The 21,991-nt window shown below is 37.6% G+C and overlaps 3 protein-coding genes across 3 annotated transcripts; all 3 read left to right on the top strand.

Moving 5' to 3' along the window:
- Positions 1-2,142: 2,142 nt before the first annotated feature.
- Positions 2,143-4,571, top strand: LOC108344754 (uncharacterized). The gene is made up of 2 exons (XM_017583240.2): positions 2,143-2,534; positions 3,927-4,571. The coding sequence occupies exons 1-2, from the start codon at positions 2,208-2,210 to the stop codon at positions 4,395-4,397; spliced, it is 798 nt and encodes a 265-aa protein (XP_017438729.1). The 5' UTR covers positions 2,143-2,207; the 3' UTR covers positions 4,398-4,571.
- Positions 4,572-7,291: 2,720 nt separating this feature from the next.
- On the top strand, positions 7,292-9,039 carry LOC108345163 (steroid 5-alpha-reductase DET2). Its single transcript, XM_017583743.2, has 2 exons — positions 7,292-7,801; positions 8,474-9,039. Exons 1-2 carry the CDS (start codon positions 7,475-7,477, stop codon positions 8,942-8,944), a joined length of 798 nt encoding a protein of 265 aa, XP_017439232.1. The 5' UTR covers positions 7,292-7,474; the 3' UTR covers positions 8,945-9,039.
- An 11,518-nt stretch (positions 9,040-20,557) lies between these two features.
- Positions 20,558-21,991, top strand: LOC108344276 (uncharacterized). The gene is made up of 2 exons (XM_017582740.1): positions 20,558-21,298; positions 21,479-21,991. The coding sequence occupies exons 1-2, from the start codon at positions 20,558-20,560 to the stop codon at positions 21,989-21,991; spliced, it is 1,254 nt and encodes a 417-aa protein (XP_017438229.1).

The raw sequence follows: 21,991 nt of genomic DNA, 5'->3' as shown, positions 1-21,991 counted from the left end.
TTGGATTCCGGTTTATTGGAAGCAAAAACTGGAAGATGCAAATTTTTCACAAATATCAAATCCTTCATCTTGCCTTTCCATAGGTGATAATTTTCTCCATTCAAAGGAATCAATTTTGTATGTGCCTCCATCATTCACACAAACTAAACAGTCCCTTAACCAAAGAGTTCTGATGCCACTCTGATGGGGAAAGGGCCAAAAAATATAACAACTTATCAAACAGTAATAACGTAGCGGAAATTCAATCCCCCTTCTTGCGAGAATCTGTGAGGAGCACCAAACAAATAGAACAAAAATAGAATCCAAAGCACAAAGAGACACCAACAATTTTTAGCGTGAAAAACCCCTCAATGCAAGGGTAATAGGGTACAAAAGAGTCTCCAATAATAACACCAAATGATGTGTTCAATAAGCCAATTTAAATAAGCACAAATGCTTACAAATGAGAACCAAGAAGATGAAAATTCCACAAAAACAAGGCTGCTGGTGCGGGACCGATTTCTCCCAATCTAGACCTCCGATTGACGATCCGAACGGTCAGAATGAAGAACCATATGTCTGGAACCTACTGCCAAAAATCAGCTCGATCCAACGGTGAACAAGTTTAGAGCGAATAAAACACCAGTGCAGGTTTAGGGTTACGCGAGTTCCCCAACATCTCACACCTCCACACCTACAAAAACAAATGCAGGTTTGTTTGACCACAAATTAACTAACAGTTCACTAGCCTCATCCTCCATCTTCTCACGCGAAACAGCAACCCCAAAACACGGAAGCCAAATCGTGGAAGCCATCGCGAGTTTCCAATTCAGTCGCCATGGGAACAACCTGTAGAAAACCAGAAACCAAGATCTCTTCATCCACCATAGGTCTCGCACCAGAAACCATCACAACCCCAAATTTCACTCAATCAATTTCAATTTAGATAATAGAACTTGTAAACACTAATTTCGCAAAATGCAAATTTCCTCAAAAAAATTCCAAATTTGATTTTAATTATATTTTATTAATTTTTTAATGTTTAAAATATCAAAATTCACTTTACTACTCCACGTAAAATGCCCTAAGTTTGTCATATATTTTAATTATACCACTTCATTGTGCTATGTCAACAAATATTTAGCGATAGGATTCTAGTTGCATCTATTTTTCATAACAAATATTTAGCAATTTCAATTACATCAATTTTTCATAATTAAAAATGACAAAAAAATAACTAAAAAATCTATTTAAAAAAAATCACAAAAAATAAGAACCAATTTTGTAATTAAATATATATATATATATATATATATATATATATTTATGAATGTTAATTAATAAGCAATAACTACCAAGTGCCACGTGAGGATATAGATAATCAGCACCTGTGAGAAGTATAAAGTTTTAAAATTAAATATGAACAAATGAGAACTGCGCAAAGAAGTAAATTTGGGTTTGGATTTGTTCATACATCACGCGTGGCACACGTTTAAGACTGGACAAGTTGATTTATGATTGCTTTTCATTTTAGCTTTCATGCTACACATAGGTGTGTCGGAACAAGAAGAAATTAGAGGATTTTTTATGATTTCTAAAATTTAAGAAAAATAAACAACTCTTTCAATAAATTAAGATTAGTTATGATGATTTAAAACTTTTAAATTTTAAAATCTTAATTTATTATAAATTAAGAAAATGATTAAAAAGAATGTGTTAATGCACAACTATTCTCTATTGAATTACCTTAACAATATCTCCAATATAAATTGCATACAAAAATTATTTATCTGGCAAACTTGGATTTATGAGATAATGTGAATGTTTTAATAAACAAAAAAATTATTAAACACTAAAAACAACCGTTTGAGAATTCATTTATGAGATAAAATAATATGAATTTTTGTATTTGTAAAGAAAAAATAAAAATAATAAAAAATAATAAAAAGTAATGTTAAATGGAATAAAAAAACTTTTGAAGTGTTAAATATCATTATCCATTGATAAAAGAACAACCAAACTCAACAAATGAAAAAAAAAATGAAAAAGGAGTGTTTTAACTTTAATCAAATTTATTATTTTTATGACTTCCTTGCCCACGTGTGGATCCCACTACAACTATCTTCGACCCAAAATGTGGCTATAAAATGGCTTCATCATCAACTTTTCTCCTTCAACAGGTCAAAGAAACAAACCATAACACTGCTTAGCATTATCACACCTCCACGATGGTGATGTCTACCTTTCTGAGCTTCATTTTCCCGCCGCCTCCTTCTCTGGTGGTTTCTACCATGTCAGTGATAAGCCTCGTCTCACTGGCAAATGCTGGTTTGTCAGAAATTAGAGGGAAGCATTTGAACTATTCCAAGTTTTGGAATGTTAACCCTTCTTCGGAAAAGCAGACAAAGTTGTCAAGTAAAGCTGGCATGCTTCTGTTATACACTCCTGCTTTTCTTGCTGGCCTTGCTTCCTTCTGGATCTTTCCTCATGAAGGTCTCAGATCCACCCTCCTTCAATTTGCGGTTACCCTGCATTTCTTCAAGAGGGACTTTGAGGTGAGTTACACTAAGTTTATGCTTGTGTAGTTACGTTTTCACACTGCTACTTACCAATTACCATGCGCAACAAAAAATAAAAATACCTAATAGGTTTGGAATTTGGAATTAATATTGTATTATATGTATGGACGAAAAAAATAGTTACTTGGGTTTTAAATATCATGGCTTTAGGTTTTGTGAGAATGTTTTACTTTCGTTATGTGAAATTGTTACTGATGCAGTCACAATTGTGGTTGTGAGTAAGAAAAACCTTTATGTTGCGGTTGCAATTAACTTTAGAGTGCTATTTAAAACCATGCTTTAATGGTTTGTGATGAAATGAATTTTAGGAGTGTTTGGTACAGAGTTGTTTTTTTTTTCTTCCTTTTTATAATGATTTTTCAGTTTAGGTTACCATTTAATTTTGGAAAACCGTCTTGGTAGTTTGTTAGGATGATGGAGTATATATAGAATTTAGCAGGGTTGGTTTGGGGTCCATTATATTTGTCAGTAGTTTTCTGAAATATTAAAGATCGTGTTTAAAACTCGTGAAACCTTGGAACTTAGGAACTTGTAAAAGGGTTCTATCATGTACTTGATAATAAAGAACAAAGTTTTAATGTTGGGGCTAGATTTTCCTTGCGATCTTTGTCATTGCAAGAAATTGAAGTTGCAAGAAATATGGTTAATGGAGTTGCAATGGATCGAAAAACTTGAGGCGGCAGCTAAAATCATGGTTCACAAACCCTTTTTAGAAACCCGGGCAAAGAATATTGGTTCAATGTTTGACTGGAAATGACTGGGGGATTTTGTTTTGAGTGCTGAAATAGTTTTTCTTTTCAGTTTTGGTTTCTGGCACCTGGGCTTATGGTTTTGTTGCTGCTCTATGATTTATTTTGGGAGTTGTAGAGTACACAAAAGTGAATAGAGTTTTTACTCAACTGTGTAGATTATGTTTATTCACAGGATTTGGAATAAAAGGAATTGTGTAAAAGAAATTAAATGCCTTGCTTATGATGCAAATGAGTTTTAAATGATGGGTTTTGCTCAACTGTGTTGGAGCTGTTCTTGTTTGATTCTATCCACAATCATGGCTTGATAGTAATGTTGAGGCTGCCAGATCACCATGATGCAATCTGCAATTTGAATCTAAATGACACCAATTTCAGGAGAACTTTTCAATTTGAATTTAAGCCATTCATTTTTTCTACTTTTCAAATTTAATTTATCATTTGTTTTATACAATCAGTCTTATGGAACTTATAGAAATGAGCACTCTTAAGGCTTTCATCAAATACTTGTAAGAAAGAATCTAAGCTCTGTTTTGATAACACTAAACAACCCAAGGTGCCTGATTTGCTTGTTCTTTTATTAGATTTCAGCTCAATTAAGAATGCTGTTAATGTGTAGGTTCTGTTTATTCACAAATATAGTGGCGGCATGCTTCTTGATTCTGCAATCCCCATCTCTCTGAGTTATTTCCTATCAGCTGCGACTATGGTCTATGCTCAACACTTAACACAAGGGCTTCCAGAACCACCAATCAATCTGTTGTATCCTGGCATTGTGATGTTTGTGATTGGCATCATTGGCAACTTCTACCACCACTACCTTCTGTCCAATTTGAGGGCAAAGGGTGAAAAGGAGTACAAGATTCCAAAGGGTGGCTTGTTTGGGATTGTGATATGCCCCCACTACCTTTTCGAGATTATTCAGTTTTATGGGATCACCTTCATTTCTCAGACACTATATGGATTATGTTTCTCTTTAGGCACTACATTCTACTTGCTAGGTAGGAGTTATTCAACTAGGAAATGGTATCTTTCTAAGTTTGAGGATTTCCCTAAGAATGTTAAGGCTATCATCCCATTTGTCTTCTAAACTGGCATATGAACAACCAGTTTTACTTGAGTTATATGTGTGGTAGGTTGTGTTTTTTGGAACTGTAACTCACCAATATCAGAATTTTGGTGATTCAATCGGTTATTGTAACTTAGGGTGATTATTTGTAGTGAATATATTGAAAGAGGAAAAGAAGTACCTAACTTTATCTAATGTCATTTGGTAACTTTAGAAAATACCTCAACTTTTCTAATTTTCATGTTGAAACAAAAAAACGTATTCGGCACTGTCAACCATTTAAAAATTCATAAGATATGGAAATTTTATCAATTTCAAAAGTTGTTTTTGGCGAAGAGAACGATGCAATAGAAACTCCTAAATTGTGGGTGGAGAGGATAATTTTAAATTGGACGATAGCAACAAGCTTCAACATATTTTTTGAACATTTGGAGCCTCAATCAGAGAACTTACACATTCTGGAGATGTGATTGTTTACTGAATACTAATTGCTAATTGCATTCTTCTGATTACTAAACGTATGTCATTAAATAATTGTTATTTAGTGTTTGAAGCGCATTGAACACAATCCAAAATATAGGAAACAAAAATTGTCGAGAAAAATCCTTAAACTTATCAATGTCCAATATCTAACTATGAAAATTATTAATTAAATTATGAAATAGATAATGATTTATAATTTATTCTAATGAAGAATTTTCCACGCACAAAATGCTTTTGTAAGCACGTTACTAAACTGTTTTTCTTTTTTTTTAAATGTATTTTTATCAAATAATAACTATAAAAGTCTAGAGTAATTAATATAAATAAAAGAATTATTTTGGTGTACTCAGTTCATGACAAAATTAAGTTACACTAGCTAGAAGATGTTCATTGCTTCGTGCACCCATGTTTTCTTGAGGCACCCCATAGGTACGCTGAAATGATTCTTTCGTTTTTCTCCATCATTTCGAAGAGTTTTGGTTCTACACAAATACTTCTACGCTTCTCTCACTCCTCTACAAGCATTGTTCTTACCTATAGAAGTGAGTTCTATCTCAATCAATCACCTATTTTGGTCCAACAAAATATAAAGAAATGTAAATAAATAAAGTAATATGTTACATAACATCATATTGTTTGTTCGGTTGAGAGAATTAATTTTAAACATTTGAAATACTCCTTTAATTTCATCCATTAATTTGTAATTTATAATAACTACTTTATAGCAAATGAAACATATTACATAACAAAAAAAAATTATTTCATGTAAGTTTCTCATTTGAGATATCTACGTTAAAAATATACTTTATTTTTATTTTTTTGTCAACTTCCTGAAAGGAGTAGTCATTTGAGTAAGATAGTGTAAGAGATTTGATTGTTTCTGTCAGAACCTTTAAAAACGCATCCAAAAACCCCTCTGAACGGACGCTAGGTGTCAAGCAACAATGATCCGAAAATCAGATAGTGAAATGCAGGTGTCAGCAGATGAGCGGACGTTCGTTTTAAGCAAAACTGAGTTTTTGGAAGTCTACGTCACACTCTCTCTGCATGCACCTTCTTCTCCAAAACTCTGATCTTTCATTTCTCCTTCTTCTCTCTAAAAAGCTCTCCCTTCTCTCTACCGAAACTCACCATTTCTCTACTCCGATCTCCGTTCAGGCACTGTAGAAGCACTTCCAGCGTCCCAAGCTTCAGTTTGAACCGATCAGTTTTGAGTTCTGAACAGGTAAGTTCTTCTTGTCCTTAGCCGTTTGTTCTCAGACACATGCAAACCAAGTTCTGGTTGCATGAATTCATAGCCTCATTCTGAACCATTTTGGTCTGTTGTTTGATTCTGGTTTGAAGAGTCGTTGAGCGTTGAGGGTAGAAGGAATTGTAGTCAGGCAAACCATATTTCTGCCTCTAGGACGATCGTTCACGCTAGAGGTAAGGGAAGCTTATTAATTTAATTTACATGATTATGTGCTATATGAACGTTCGTTGATTTGATGATTGAATATGAAAGATGGTTGAGTTATGTTATGATGCATGAAATATATGAAATCTCTATGTTTGGATGGTATAAAATATGAAAGTGAGTATGATATGAATGTATAAAGTTATGAACTATATGTTAAGAAATGAGTTGGAATATAAATGATTGTGGTAGGAAATTTCCCTATGAAAGAGTACGTTCATTACTGAACGGTCTTTGACCGTTCGGTATTTCTAGTAAACTTAGTTAGAAGTGGATTCTTTCATTTGGGAAGAATCCTAGTCAAGGACGAGCGTCTGCATTTCGAAATACCGTGCTTGAGCGTTCGACCAAGCATAGTTCTGTCTTGATACCCTATTATGAACTTAAGTATGTATATATATATATATATATATATATATATATATATATATATATATATATATATATATATATATATATATAATTGTATATTTTAGTTATTCTTAAATACTACTCCAATAGTATCTTAGTATAATTATCAAGCTTCTTTTCTATAAGTTTAGTAGCACCTGGTCTTCTGTTTGTCTCAAATTTTAATATATTTTAATCTCATATTTTAAAAATGAATTAATATAAATTTTTTAAATCAATTACATTGATTTTTTACTCATTAAATATATTCAAAACTTACATATAAAATGTGTAATACGATGTTAATAATTCAAACTTTAATATATAACGCATGTAACATGTAAAAAAATTAATATAATTATATTAAGAAGATTATATTTATACATTTTTTAAATTTGGAAATCAAATTGCAAATTGAGATAGATTATTTATTTATTAAAAAGTTAAACAAATTGAATTATTAAAAAGCCATTAAGTCAACACACATTTTAAAATTCAAAAAACACGTAGAAATTATTTACTAATATAATTTTCACGTGTTTGGCAAGTTGGGTAAGATAAGATATGATACCCTTCTTAGCATACCAATCTTTATTCCATTCATGATTATGTTTTGCTTTAATCACAAATACAATAGATGTGGATCTCACTGTAATTATTGCAACACAACATGTAACTATATAAGTGAACCATGAAACATTTTCTTTAGCTGAGTCCGAGAAACAAAAACAAGGTCTGAAGAGAGGGTATAGAATTAGCATACGCCACCATGGTGATGTCTGTTTTGTCGAGCTTCATTTTCCCACCGCCATCTTCTCTGGTGGTTTCAGGGTTGACGGTGATAAGCTTCCTGATACTTGTGACTTCTTTCCTGTCAGAAATTAGAGGGAAGCATTTGAACTATTCTAAGTTTTGGAATGCTAATCCCTCTGCACAAAAGCAGATCAAGTTGCCAAGTAAAGCTGGCATGCTTCTCTTGTACACTCCTGCTTTCCTTGCTGGCCTTGCATCCTTCTGGATCTTTCCTCCTCAAAGTTTGAGGTCCATCATCCTTCAATCTGCTGTTACTTTCCATTTCTTCAAGAGGGTCTTTGAGGTAACACTTTCTTTCTTCTACCATGCATAAAAACAATAATATAAGGTTTGAAGTTTAGAATGATCTTAGAAATTCAAGAACAAGTTTAAATCTCATATCGAGTAAAGATGAAAAAGTTAAATTCTTTAGATTGAAAACATCTCAATCTATTATTTTAAGATTTTCTGTCAATTTTTTACGTTGATTGGATTCAAATTTTATCGGTATTATATCTTTCTAACGAGTTATCTGAAAAGATTTATCTAAGTACCACAGCTGGTAGTTCGTCTTGGTGCTTAGTAATAATCAAGATCTATAAATTATTGTTTTAAGATTTTGAATTAAAGACTAAAATTAGCTTAACAAACAACTGTCAAGATAAACTATAGATTCTAACACCATATTAGATTCCAATTCAAAACCAATAGAAATCAATAAACAGATGTTTATTCCCTTTCTCTTTTATTTCATTTTCATTGTGTTTTCTGTCTGTATTACTTCTGTATGATATCATTCATTATCAAAAACGTAATTGTCTCAATCTATATCATTTTCTCTTTTCCAACTTTGACTTTTTATCAATCAATCCAGCATAATCTATATCATTTTATCTTGCAACAATTAATTGATTGGATCACAAACTTGTTCTTTTACTGGATTTCAGCTGAAGTAAGAATGTTTGTTGATGTGTAGGTTCTGTTTATTCACAAATATAGTGGAGGCATGACTCTTGAATCTGCAATCCCCATCACTCTCAGTTATTTCCTATCAGCAGCAACCATGACCTATGCTCAACACCTTACAAATGGCCTTCCAGAGCCACCAATGAATCTATTGTATCCTGGCATTGTGGTTTTTGTGATAGCCATCATTGGCAACTTCTACCACCACTACCTTCTATCCAACTTGAGGGGAGAGGGTGAAAAGGAGTACAAGATTCCAAAGGGTGGCCTTTTTGGGCTTGTGATCTGCCCCCATTACCTCTTTGAGATCACTGTGTTTTATGGAATCTTCTTCATTTCTCAGACACTATATGCATTCTCTTTCGCTATAGGCACTAATTTGTACTTGCTGGGTAGGAGTTACTCCACTAGGAAATGGTATGTTTCCAAGTTTGAAGATTTTCCTAAGAGTGTTAAGGCTGTCATACCCTTTGTCTTCTAAATGTTGCAATCAACATATAATTTTACTTATGTGTGTTTTGATGAAGATTGGATAAAGCAGATTATTAATAAAACTGGTTTTGATGTTGTAGTTTATGTTTACATGTTCTTACAGTGAAAGTAAATTATAAGTAAAATTTAGAACAGCGTTTTTTATCTAATACAGAAACTGTTTTAAGCTGAAATTACTCTTAATAGTTTTCATTTTTAATATCATAAACATGGATCTGAGACTTCACACACCCGATCAAACAAGCACTTATATTCAAAATAAAAACTGAACACAGAAGGCCAATTGGTATCCTAATCTGCACTTATATTGATGGTGCAGCTACTGAAGTAAAAGAAGAAGTAGAAAAACGGCTAACTTTAAGACTTCAATTCCTAAAAAATTTCATGCTGACTCAATGAAACATCTTCTGCACTGTCAACCATTTCAAGTAACATAAGATATACCAAGTTTATGTTGAGTTTTTATTGAGGGAGAGATTCATTATAGAAACATAGCACCAATAACATCTTAATTCTCAATCTAACTCTTCAAACAATAGAACAATGGATTTTTATTCTTATATAATGTTTCACTCTTATATTTCTATATAATGTGTGTAATGTCCAGGCAACTTACTCGCACACTTTTCGGGAAAACTTTCCAGAAAATCAGCCATCCCTAAATTACTCCAGACTAAGTACACTTAACCATGAAGTTCTTTTAAGTTAGGCTATCGAAAAACAAATGTATTTTGGTGATATGAGTAGCCGAATCAATCCCTTTAAGCTATCCTTCAACTGTATAGTCCCATACCTATACAGTCTATAGATCCCTCTCATTCCGGTGTATGTTCGATTCATTCATATGTCCCTTCCACTGGAAACCTGCTAGGAGCCGCTCCTTATTTGTACTCCTTACACTTCGTGTCTCTTGCACCGGCGATCACTCTCCGCCCTCATCAGTGCCCGGGTGTCACAATGTGAGACTTAAATTCCTGAATAATAATACCATAATACATTTTTACATTCATCTCACACTATAAATTTTCGTATTTTTTCAAGTAAGAAAAAAAAATAAGAAGTAAGAAAAGATAATGTCAAATGAATATAAAAGATTTAAGTGTGTTAAAGAATATTTTTTTAAAATTTCTATTCAGATTCTAATAGTTTATACAAAGTAAAGAAACTATAGACTCCAAAAAGCCATTACTCAGACACAGTAGTCTATTAGTCTGGTGTAGTTTTAATGCAAGGTCTCAAAGGATTAGAGAGTTAGATCAATAGAGTAAGAGGACACACCTTGTGCTCCAACTTTGCCAATTATATTTTTTTCTTTAGAAAAATAATAGTAAAAGAAAATCTTCAAGGAGTAATTATTGTGCAAAAAGGGTGGATTGCTAAAAAGAAATTCTTGTTTCCAACTTATTGAGACATTATTAACCTTATACAACAAAACAAAATATTATTATTGTACAAAGTGGCTAGAGTTGGAAAAGGGTATTATTGGGCATTTAGCCATATATGGTGAAGAATGTAAGAAATTTTCTTCATTTAAAAGTTGTATTATTTGGCTGAAAGTGATGCATCAAAAGCTTTGTTTATTATACATTATCTTTTTCAAATAACACTTTTAGGTAGACCCACTTATTTCTTTGCAAGTATCCACTCATAATCTCTTAGAGCCATAACTGCATTCTAATTACAATATTAGACAGCAAGACCAATATGAAATTTTTTATGTTCATCTTGTTTTTATTGCTTTGCTTCCAATGATGAGATCAAGTTGTTGTATCTTGAATTTTCAGTCCTTGTAAAAGATACATAAGGTAACTTCAGATTTTCTTCAACAATATCTTTCTAATTAAACCATTCTTTATTAATTAATTTCTTTAAGTAATGTTCACGTTCACTTGATGCCATGCCTTGCGACACTTTTATCATTATTATATTGGCTTAATTATAAGTTTGGACATCGTATTTCTTTGCTCCATTCAATTTCGTTACTTTAGTTTTTCTTATTTAATTTAGTCATTGTATTTTTTTAAATATTCAATTTGATATTTTCTGATATATTAATGTTAACGTTGTATTTGTACATACCACGTATCAATTGATGAAATTTTCAACTTTTTAAAATTAAAAAAAAATTATCACATGTTAATTGTGTCACATGACCACATGTAATTGTTATTACCACATAACATTGTTTGTTTTTAATTTAGTCTACATATTTATAAATTTAATTTAATTTAACTTTTTAAAACAAACTAAAAATTTTCAGTTTCTTTTAAATTTAAAAAAAAATTATCAAACGTTAAACCATGTCACATTACATTAAGAGAATCACATGTGATTTTTACTACCACATGATATTGTTTGTTTGTTTTCAATTTAATCCAGATATTTATAATTTTAATTTAATTTAGTTTTTTAAAAAAATTGGACCAATTTGATTTTTTTCTTATTTGAAACTAAATTAATAATTAAAATTAATTACAACTTATATATATATATATATATAATATAAAGATATTTTATTTTTACATCAAATCATTTCACATAAATATTTAAATTAATTTATTTTTAACATTTTTATATAAAATACTTTTAATGTGACAAGTATCACTTGTAATTTTTAAATGTTTGATGTAAGAGATATTTTTATAATTGGAGAAAGCGACCTTTTCAATAAACAAAGAGTTTGGGAAAGAAAATTGAGAGAGAGAGTACAGAGATATTGAGTTGTGTACAAATATGAAAGAGGATACGGATAATCGTCATTTCCATTAGTAATCTATGTAATATAATGTTGAAGTTTAATATTTATGTATTAATATTTATGTATTATTGTATCAGATATAGTGTTTATTGAACTGTTACTAATTATTAACAGTTGAAAACTAAATCTAAAATATCTAGTTAAAGATATTGAATATGCTGTTTACGAGAAATCAATCGAATTTTAAGATAAGTTTGTTTATATTTTATTGAGTTTGTGTCAGTTTAGAGTTCATGAGGTAAATTATAAATATAAGGTCAGGACCAATTACAGTACATACAGTAAATACAAAATATTCATTTGTAAGCAATATTCAATTACAGTAAATACAAAATATTCATTTGTAAGCAAAAGCTCCTTCAACAGACGCCTAACTCAAGCGTCGAAGTGCCTTTGCAAGTACCTCCTCCCTGGTCAAGATTGAAGTCCACCGAACAACCAATACTGAAGGCAATCGAGTGGCCCAGATTGGAAGCAGACAAGCGGAGCACACAACTCAAACGTCAAAGTCACGTTGGAAAGGTTAGTGTCTCGTCCCAAAAAATCCCTATCGAAAAATTTTGGCGTCCACCGTGGAGCCGAGCGGCATCTCATTGAAACTGCAAGGAACCAAGACGAACGTTCGGTCTCAACATCACTATGGATCAACACCAGGAACTTTAAGCAAAGCTAAAGCTACACCACATGGGTGATCATCTCAACATGAAATTTCATTAATAAGATAAGTATTCAAATACATGGATCTCTTCTATTGACTCGCTTCAACCCTTATTTTCATCTGTTTCACAAGATTCAAATTTTTATCAAATCCATTTAATTGGCAGATCTTGTTGCTTTCTTAAAGTAGTAACTTGACAATTTCTATATTACCTTTCTTGTTTAATAATGACATTGCAGCTTTTACAGCTACTTCTACCTACTAATAAATTTTCAAGTGTAGTAATTCATCACGCAATCCGGTCCAACCTCTGCGACATCTATGTCGTTCGGTCCAGCCCCCGTGTCATCCACCGCGTCATTCGGTTGGAGGGCGGTGATAGGACCCGACACATAAGCCACCTAATCAAAAGAGAGCTTACCGCTCGATGACGAACTTTCTCAACCGTTCGACCTTCCATGGCCTCAGGTGTTCAAGCATTCGATCATTCGCCCTCACAGGTATTCAGCCATTTGGCCTTACAAGTAGTCATTCATTCGGCCTTATAGGAATTCGACCATTCGGCCTCACAAGTATTCAGCCAATCGGCCTTATAGGGCATATGACAAGATCATGCACACGTCGCATTTGTCAATCCGGAGTCAACCGTTCGGGTCATCTACAAAACTCAGGCAACGTTCCAAAACGAACTCCTAGGTTCAAAACCGAGCAGTGAAAGACAGTCCCTCATGGACTATTACCCGAGTGCTGAAGACAGTCCCCCATGGACTATTACCCGAGCGCTGAAGACAGTCCCCCATGGACTATCACCCGAGCAGTAAAGACAGTCCCCCATGGACTATAAACCGAACGAAAAAGACAGTCTCCCATGGACTATAAACCGAGCGGTAAAGACAGTCTCCCATGGACTATAAATCGAGCGGTGAAGACAGTCCCCCATGGACTATAAACTGAACGGAAAAGACAGTCCCCATGGACTATAAACCGAGCGATAGAGACAGTCCCTCATGGAGTATAAACCGAGCCGTAAAGACAGTCCCCCATGGACTATAAACCGAGCGGAAAATACAGTCCCCCATGACTATAAACCGAACGGTAAAGACAGTCCTCAGATGAAGGCTCACTCTTAAGTATTCAGCCCTTCGGCTTCTCAGGTATTCGGCCATTCGGCCTCACATGTATTCGGCAATTCGGCCTCAACATCTCGGCCTTCCATGGCCTCAAGTGTTCAAACATTCGACCATCCGGCTTCATAACCCAAATTATTTAATGTTAATTGGTTGACTACATTTTTCTAACCACATGCGGATTCGAATTGTTTTTCCTCTTCACTACAGGTGACAACATCCTACGCACAAACCATCTGACCTCTTTCAAGCTCATAAGTCCTATAGTTAATCATAGTTAAAAGCCGAACGATTAACTCAGACTTGGGGGCATGTATCGGATATAATGTTTACCGAACGGTTACTAATTATTAATCATTCGGTCAACACCAAATCTAAAATATCTAATTAAAGATATTAGATATGTTGTTTATAAGAAACCGACCGAATTTTAAGTAAGTTTGTTTATATTTTATTGGGCCTGTGTTAGTTTAGGGTCCATGAGGTAAATTCTAAATATAAGGTCAGGGTCAATAGTCAGGTACGTTCCATTCACGTTCTACTGAGTTCACAATATTCAATTACAGTAAATGCAAAACATTAATTTGTGAGCAAAAACTCCTTCAACAGACGCCTAACTTGAGTATCGAAGTGCTTTTGTAGGTACCTCCTCCCTCGGTCAATATTGAAGTCCACCGAACGACCAATACTAAAGGCAATCGAGTGGCTCAGACTGAAAACAAACAAGCGAAACACATAACTCAAGCGTTAAAGTCACGTTGGAAATATTAATGTCTCGATCTCAAAAATTCCTAACGAAACGATTATGAAAAAGGATGATGAATAATTAGATATCTTAATGATAACATCTTGAAATAATTGTTGTAAAAGCTACGTAATTAAGTTATCATCTATTTTTATTTTATTGGTAAGATGAAAAAAATATCTTTGTTTCCAAGTATTTAATGATAAATTATTTCCAACAGGTATTGATAAGTAATAGACAATTTAATAACCGGTTATAAATAAATAGATAAAAATATTATAATATTCCGTAATAATAGATATTAATTATTTATAAAAGAACTTGAATTATATTTTGATTTGTATTTTATTAAGTAAACTTAATTAAAATTAAAATTTAATTTATATAAAATTTATATTATTTTAAATATTTATATAATTTAATTTAATTTAATTTAATTTAATTTATATTATTTTTTATAATTTTTTTTATTTTAAAGGTTTATAATTTTTTTTAATATATACAAATATTATAAGCATTCACATTTTTTTTAAATGAATATTTTGAAATAGATATCTAACATGACAAACCAGATAATGACTTAATTTTTTTTCTTTTCTTAGATCAAGTAATGATAATAACTATTTGTGTCGCCGACCTCTTGTTTTCAAAGCATATATGATTTAACTATGTGATAGAATACGATGGAGAGAAGTTTTCTGAATTTCAAAGATTTGATGATGGAAGACGTATTTATTGACGGAGACGTTCTTATCATATTAATGATCTTAATTTTTTTAAAATTATTTTATCAGGTTAATCATTAGTTAATATTTACCAAGCTTTATGTTTTTGTCTTTTATGGTTCATTTTACTTCCTTTTTCTTTTCAAGTGTATTGAAAGAAAATACTATTTTATTTTTTAAAACAGTTGTTTAATCATCAAATAATAATATAGTTCCTAAATTTGTTAATTGTGCAAAGTTAGTGGATTTCATATTAATACAACTATAATTTATCATAAATTGAATGCTTTATCAATTACCTATACAAGTAAATTTTTAGGGACCAAGTTAAGTCAAAATTAGTTGTCATTATTGGAAATGAAACACCATATTATTCTAAACATTATTAAGTAATATACAATAGCCGACCAAAACCAAGTTATAAACAATATTATTTAAAAAAAACATATATTGATAATTGTGTTTATAGTTTGTACCAAAAATGTATAACATTGTTTATTATCCTATTAGAAATTGGCAGGATCCCAATATTTTGGGTGACTTCTAGTATTTTCTTTTATTCAATCTCATATCTTTGGTTTAAATATAAAAGATATTGAAAACAGATAAAGAGATTTGAAAGAGAGGAATAATCGTTAAAGGGAATTCTAGAAGAACTTATCTTGAAAAGGAATGAGTTTGGTAGCAAACTTCTATAAGCAGCAATGACTTTTAGATACTTTATTTTTTTTAACATCCTGTTTAAAAATTATTGCTATATATTTTAAATTTAGATGCATTATTTTTCCTTTCTATTATATTATTAAGTATTCATTCCTCTATAAAAAGTAAAGACACCGACACTTTATTCATTTAGTACTAAAGATATTTTTAGAATAAAATTTTATTGTATCTTATTATTAATTAAAAATAACTAAATATTTTTATGATCTTTATGAATTAGTTGCTTATTTAATTATATTTATATCCCCAATAATACTTGTTAAATTTATATGTAAAGTAACTTAATTTTCTTTATATAATAATAATAAGTAATAATAATAAAACATTTTTAACTCTTATAGCGTTGTTAGAAGTAGAGATGACAAATTAATATTGTACCAGTAGGGACCGGACGCCATACAGGACGGACGTCTACGTTATCACATTGGACTACCAAACGGATTGGACGTCTATATCACCACATGAGACCCAAGGAGCTATCCTTCTGCTTACTGTCAGGAAGGGTTGGGCACAGTAGGTCGGACGTCCGTGCGCCCACAATCATGCAACCTTACCACTTGACACCCAGGGGAAAAGCAACTCACGTGAAGCCGGTCGGCCATGCCGCGGACCAGCCAGTTATGCCTATAAGGGTCGGCCTGTCATGAGGCTAAGTCCCGTGAGACCGGTCGGTCGCGTCACTAATCAACTTAGCTTAAGGTAAGTAGTGGTTAAAAGCTATTGGGCTGAATTGGGCCGTGATTAACTTTTCACTAATCACAAGCCCATAGCAAAAACTATAAATACAGATCCAAGGTGAGTGGTAGATAGGTTGCATTTACTGCACATTTATTACTGTTCGATAGAAAAACGCCATTGCTCTCAACTGACTTTGGCATCGGAGAATCTTTCGCAGGTCTCCCACCCGCGGTCTAAGGAGGAAATTGAGGAGTGAGTACAGAGGACCGGAAGCACGAAGTATGAGCAGAGGAGGACGTGGAGACATTGGACGAACACAGCCCTTCACATCCGAAACATTTGGCGTCCACCGTGGGGCCGTGTGACTTTAAAAACCCAATGGTGACCACAAGAAATATGAGCATGGATGACCTGATTGAGATGATCAGAGTTCTAGAACAAAAGATGGACGAGATGCAGCAACGTCATGAAGACGAACTGGCGGCGGTAAAGGCCGATTGTGAAGCCCGGATAGCCCGGGAGATCGCCGGGAGAGACGGGGACGAGCGGGCGAAGGAGAAGGGGAAGGCCGCTGCGGAGGAACGTTCGGAATACGATACCGAACGCGACAAAACCTTGAGGCCAACAGAAACCGAGGCCGAAGGGAGTAAGGCCAAATTCGTGCACGCGGAAAGCGCCACGGAGGACCGGCGGATGGTGGTGAAGCCCGAGCCTTCGTCCACGTTATTGCTCCCCTTTGCCTAGAACATCATGGATGTTCAGATTTCGAAGTAATTTATTGCCCCGCAGTTTAAAATGTATGACGGGACCACCGATCCCGAGGGCCACATCAAGACTTTCTCAAACGCGATGGCGTTAAGAACAGGCAACGATGCCATCTGGTGCCGAGCGTTCTCGTTGTCCTTGGAGGACGAAGCCCTCGAATGGTTCAACACCCTGCCTTCCAATTTCATAGAGGACTTCGCTGGCCTAAAGCAACTGTTTATCCGGCAATTTGCGACCAACAACACGCAGGACTTGACCGTGTTTGAGTTGGTCACCCTGAAGTAGGGTAAAGAAGAAACGCTGAGAGCGTTCATGGACCGGTATCAGAAAACCGTCCAGCGAGTGAAGGCATTAAGCCCAGTGCTCGCCCTCCATTACATCCTGCCCGCCCTCAAGCCCGGACCGTTCAAAGACAGCATCTGCCGGCAGGCCCCTAAGACTATGGAGGAGCTGAGGGAACGCGCGGCGGACGAGATAAGGGTTGAGGAGATGAAATTGTCCTACAAGAAAGAAAGCCAGGAGCTTAGGGGCGAGAAGGCGGACGGGGGGAAGCCCGACAATTCGGTGGGAAAACTGGGCGGCAACAGGCAAAAGGAACCACGCCGAGGACCCCGTTTTCAACAATATACCCCCCTGAACGCCTCCCGGGAGAAGATCCTACGGGGGGCGTTAAGCGCGGATTTACTCCCCGAACCTGTGAAGCGACCTACTCCCTCCAGAGCGGACGAAAGTAAACACTGTGCCTACCACAAGAATATGGGTCACACCACCGAGGAGTGTGTGACCCTGAAGGACAAAATTGAATAGTTGATCCGGGCAGGACAACTCAAGAAATACGTTCGGGTGGAACGTCCTCAGGCGCCTACGGAGCGTGCGGCTCCCCGGCAAGCTTACAGACCAAACAAGTCTAGAAACGATCGGGCCGAACGACCACGATCGGAGCGGCGACGGAGCAGGAGTCACAGCAGAAGCCGCGAGCGTCCTCTGCGGGGTCACATTAACACCATCTCCGGAGGCTTCGCAGGAGGAGGGTCGTCTTCGTCCGTGCGAAAGCGACATATTCAGGCTTTGTAGTCCGTTCATTTGGTGAACAAACCTCGTCGCACAATGCCGCCCATCACCTTTTTGGATGAAGACTTCCACGCGCCCGATCCTGACCAAGATGATCCAATGGTGATAACGGCTAAGATCGCCCGCTACGGTGTCAGCAAGGTCTTAGTGGATCAGGGGAGTTCAGTAAATATCCTCTACTGGAAAACTTTCCAGCAGATGGATATCTCGGAGGATCTCATCGTCCCTTACAACGACCAAATCGTAGGCTTCGCGGGAGAGAGAGTGGACACCCATGGTTATGTGGAGTTAAGGACAAGGCTGGGGACCGGGCGATCCAGCGAAGAAAAGAGGGTCCGATATTTTCTGGTCAAAGCCAACACCTCGTACAATGTGTTGCTCGACCGACCATGTCTGAACGCTTTCGGGGCAATCGTATCCACACCCCACCTCACGATGAAGTATCCCTCCGAAAAGGGAACCATATGCACGGTCCGGGCAGATCAGAAGACAGCCCGGGAATGTTATGCTGTCGGTCTGAAGCTGTACACCCACCAAGGGAAGAGGAGGGCGACCGGCTCCGAAGTTGCCATGGCCGATCTCGACCCGAGGACAAACACGGAAGACCGGCTGGAACCTATGGGAGAGACCCAACCGATCCTAATAGGGAGGGAACCCACCCAAACGACTACCATGGCGAGGGGATTGGAGCCCGGAGTGGAAAAAGAACTTAGGTCGTTCCTGTGGAAGAACAGGGACCTGTTCGCATGGACGGCGGTCGACATGCCGGGGATTCACCCATCGGTCATGTCTCACAAACTGGCACTGTTCAAAGAGGCCCGTCCGGTGGCACAAAAGAAGCAAGGGATGGGAGAGGAGAAAAGGAAAGCTGTCAAGGAGGAGATAGCAAAACTGAAGGAGGCAGGCTTTATTAGATAAGTCACCTACACCACTTGGCTGGCCAACGTGGTAATGGTAAAAAAGACTAGCGGGAAGTGGCGCATGTGCACGGATTACACTGATCTAAACAAAGCCTGCCCGAAAGACTCTCATCCCCTACCCAGCATAGACGCGTTGGTGGACGGCGCCTCCGGACACCGGATGCTAAGCTTCCTGGACGCGTATTCTGGGTATAACCAGATACCAATGTATGGGCCTGACCGGGAGAAGACGACCTTCATCATTAAGAGGGCACACTTCTGCTACGAGGTGATGCCCTTTGGCCTAAAGAACGCCGGGGCTACTTACCAGCGATTAATGGACCGGATCTTCCGGGAACAAATTGGCAAATGCATGGATGTATATGTGGACGACATGGTCGTCCGATCGGTGGACGGTGGTGGCCACATAAGGGACTTGGAGGAAGTTTTTCACCAAGTTAGAAAATTCGGGATGCGCTTGAACCCGGCCAAATGTACATTCAGGGTAGCGGTCGGGAAATTCTTGGGCTTCATGCTTACGTCTAGAGGAATTGAAGCTAATCACGACAAGTGTGAGGCGGTACAGCAGATGCAGAGCCCGGCCACCCTTAAAGAAGTGCAGAGACTCGTTGGACGGCTCACCGCATTGTCCCGGTTCATTCCAAAGTTAGCCGAACGAGTCAGACCCGTCCTACGGAAGATGAAGAAGGGAGCTGGCTCGGTATGGGATGCCGAGTGCGAACAAGCTTTTCAGGATGTCAAAACCATCCTGCTTAACACACCCGTAATGAACCGTCCGGTGCCGGGGGAGGACCTGCATGTCTTCCTGGGCGTATAAGAATCGGCAGTCAGCGCCGTGTTAACACAGGAACGACCTCAACCAAGGCTGGTGTACTTTGTCAGCCGCATACTCCTGGACGCAGAAACTCGTTATCAGCAAGTGGAAAAGGTAACGCTTGCTTTATTAAACGCGTCAAGGCGCCTCCGGCCATATTTCCAAAGCCACCAGGTCGTCGTCAGAACTGATTTCCCCATCTCAAAAATCCTAAGGAAACCAGACCTGGCGGGACGCATGGTGGCATGGGCAGTAGAACTGTCCGAGTTCGGCCTGCGCTACGAACCAAGAGGGTCAGTCAAGGGCCAGCACCTAGCCGACTTCGCGGCCGAGCTACCTCCCGCCAGCCGTGACGAATGGAATTTGTACGTGGATGGGGCGTCCGGTAGATTAGTCAGCGGGACCGACGTCGTGTTGGAAGGCTCCAACGGATTCCTATTGGAGCACTCCTTGATATTTAAGTTCAAGGTCTCCAATAATCAAGCGGAATAAGAAGCCCTGGTGGCCGACCTAGAGTTGGCAAGAGACATGGGGGCAAACAGAATCACTTGTCGGACGGACTCCCAACTGGTCGTCGGCCAGATGAACGGTGACTTCTAGGTGAAGGAAGAACAATTGATGCGATACTTCCATCGCGCAAAGGAGTTGGCAAGGGGGTTCGACCAGATCGACATCCAGCACATCCCGAGGAAAGAAAATACCCGGACGGATATGTTATCCAAACTCAGCTCAGGAAAAGAAAAGGGGCAACTAACGACTATCGTACGGCAAATGCTGTTTCAACCTTCAATCGACTGTCTGGCGGTATCTACCGAGGAGGAAGACTGGCGATCCAAAATCAGAGAAATAATGTCTCGGCAGGACGACGGACGGCCCGTCAAACCCAGCGAAGCAAAAAGGATTGCACGATACCTACTGGTGGGAGACAACTTGTACAGGAGGGGGTTCTCCATCCCCCTTCTTAAGTGCCTTGGGAAGGAAGAAGCGCGCTATGTCATGGATGAACTCCACAATGGCATCTGTGGTTTTCACACAGGATGGCGGGCTCTAAAGGCCCGAGTAACAAGAGTAAGGTACTATTGGCCGACCATGGAAGCAGATACGAAGACGTTCGTCCAAAGATGCCTCAGCTGCCAAGCGCACGCCAATAACACTCACCTGCACCCTCACCCTTTGCATACAATCGTGTCGCCATGGCCGTTCGCCCAATGGGGAATGGACATCGTAGGGCCGTTCCCCATAGGCCGGGCCCAGAAGAAGTTCCTCCTGGTAGCCGTGGACTACTTCACTAAGTGGGTGGAGGCCGAACCCCTCGCGACCATAACGGTCGCCCAGGTCCAAGAATTCTGTTGGAGGCTGGTATGTCGCTTCGGCCTTCCACTAACCGTCATCACGGATAACGGCCGACAGTTCATCGATAAAAAGTTGGCCGAGTTCTTTAAGGGGTTCGGGATTAAACACGTCACCTGCTCTGTAGAACACCCCCAGACGAACGGTTAAGTAGAAGTAGTGAACAAGACTGTAGTCGCCGAACTGAAGTGGCGATTGGGAGAAAGAAAGGGGGTGTGGGTCGACGAGCTACCCGAAGTCCCGTGGGCTTATCGATGCACGCCTCACGGGACAACCGGGGAGACTCCCTTTAACTTGACATATGGCACTGATGCCATGTTGCCGGTTGAACTGGGGGAGCCATCGTTACGACGGCAGATCGAAGACCTACAGCTGAATGGCCAGGAGCTAAGGATTGAGCTGGATTCTCTGGACGAGCGTCGAGACCGGGCGACTTTAAGAGCCGAAGCATGCAAGCGCATGGTTAAAAGAAAATACAACTCTAAGGTGCGGCCGAGGAGCTTTCAGGAAGGCGAATTGGTATGGAGGAAGGCTGGAGAAGCTCGCCGAGTGGCCATGCACGACAAGTTGGCAGCAAAATGGGATGGACCTTTCCGGGTGATCGAAGCACTCGGAAATGGAGCGTATAGACTACAAAACGCGGACGGACGACCTATTCCAAACACTTGGAACGCTACGCACTTGAAATTTTATTTCAGTTGA

This window comes from Vigna angularis, chromosome 8 (assembly GCF_016808095.1).
Source record: "Vigna angularis cultivar LongXiaoDou No.4 chromosome 8, ASM1680809v1, whole genome shotgun sequence".
NCBI classification, from domain to species: domain Eukaryota; kingdom Viridiplantae; phylum Streptophyta; class Magnoliopsida; order Fabales; family Fabaceae; genus Vigna; species Vigna angularis.
Note: the sequence above shows the minus strand (reverse complement) of the source record. Positions and strands in the feature narration are given on the sequence as shown.

What these genes read in the sequence shown, in the direction of transcription:
- LOC108344754 (XM_017583240.2), top strand. Translation starts at nt 2,208, where the DNA reads ATGGTGATGTCTACCTTTCTGAGCTTCATTTTCCCGCCGCCTCCTTCT. An exon ending in TCTTCAAGAGGGACTTTGAG is followed by an intron (nt 2,535 to 3,926) that starts GTGAGTTACACT and finishes GTTAATGTGTAG; the next exon opens with GTTCTGTTTATTCACAAATA.
- LOC108345163 (XM_017583743.2), top strand. Translation starts at nt 7,475, where the DNA reads ATGGTGATGTCTGTTTTGTCGAGCTTCATTTTCCCACCGCCATCTTCT. An exon ending in TCTTCAAGAGGGTCTTTGAG is followed by an intron (nt 7,802 to 8,473) that starts GTAACACTTTCT and finishes GTTGATGTGTAG; the next exon opens with GTTCTGTTTATTCACAAATA.
- LOC108344276 (XM_017582740.1), top strand. Translation starts at nt 20,558, where the DNA reads ATGCGATACTTCCATCGCGCAAAGGAGTTGGCAAGGGGGTTCGACCAG. An exon ending in AAGAATTCTGTTGGAGGCTG is followed by an intron (nt 21,299 to 21,478) that starts GTATGTCGCTTC and finishes GCCGAACTGAAG; the next exon opens with TGGCGATTGGGAGAAAGAAA.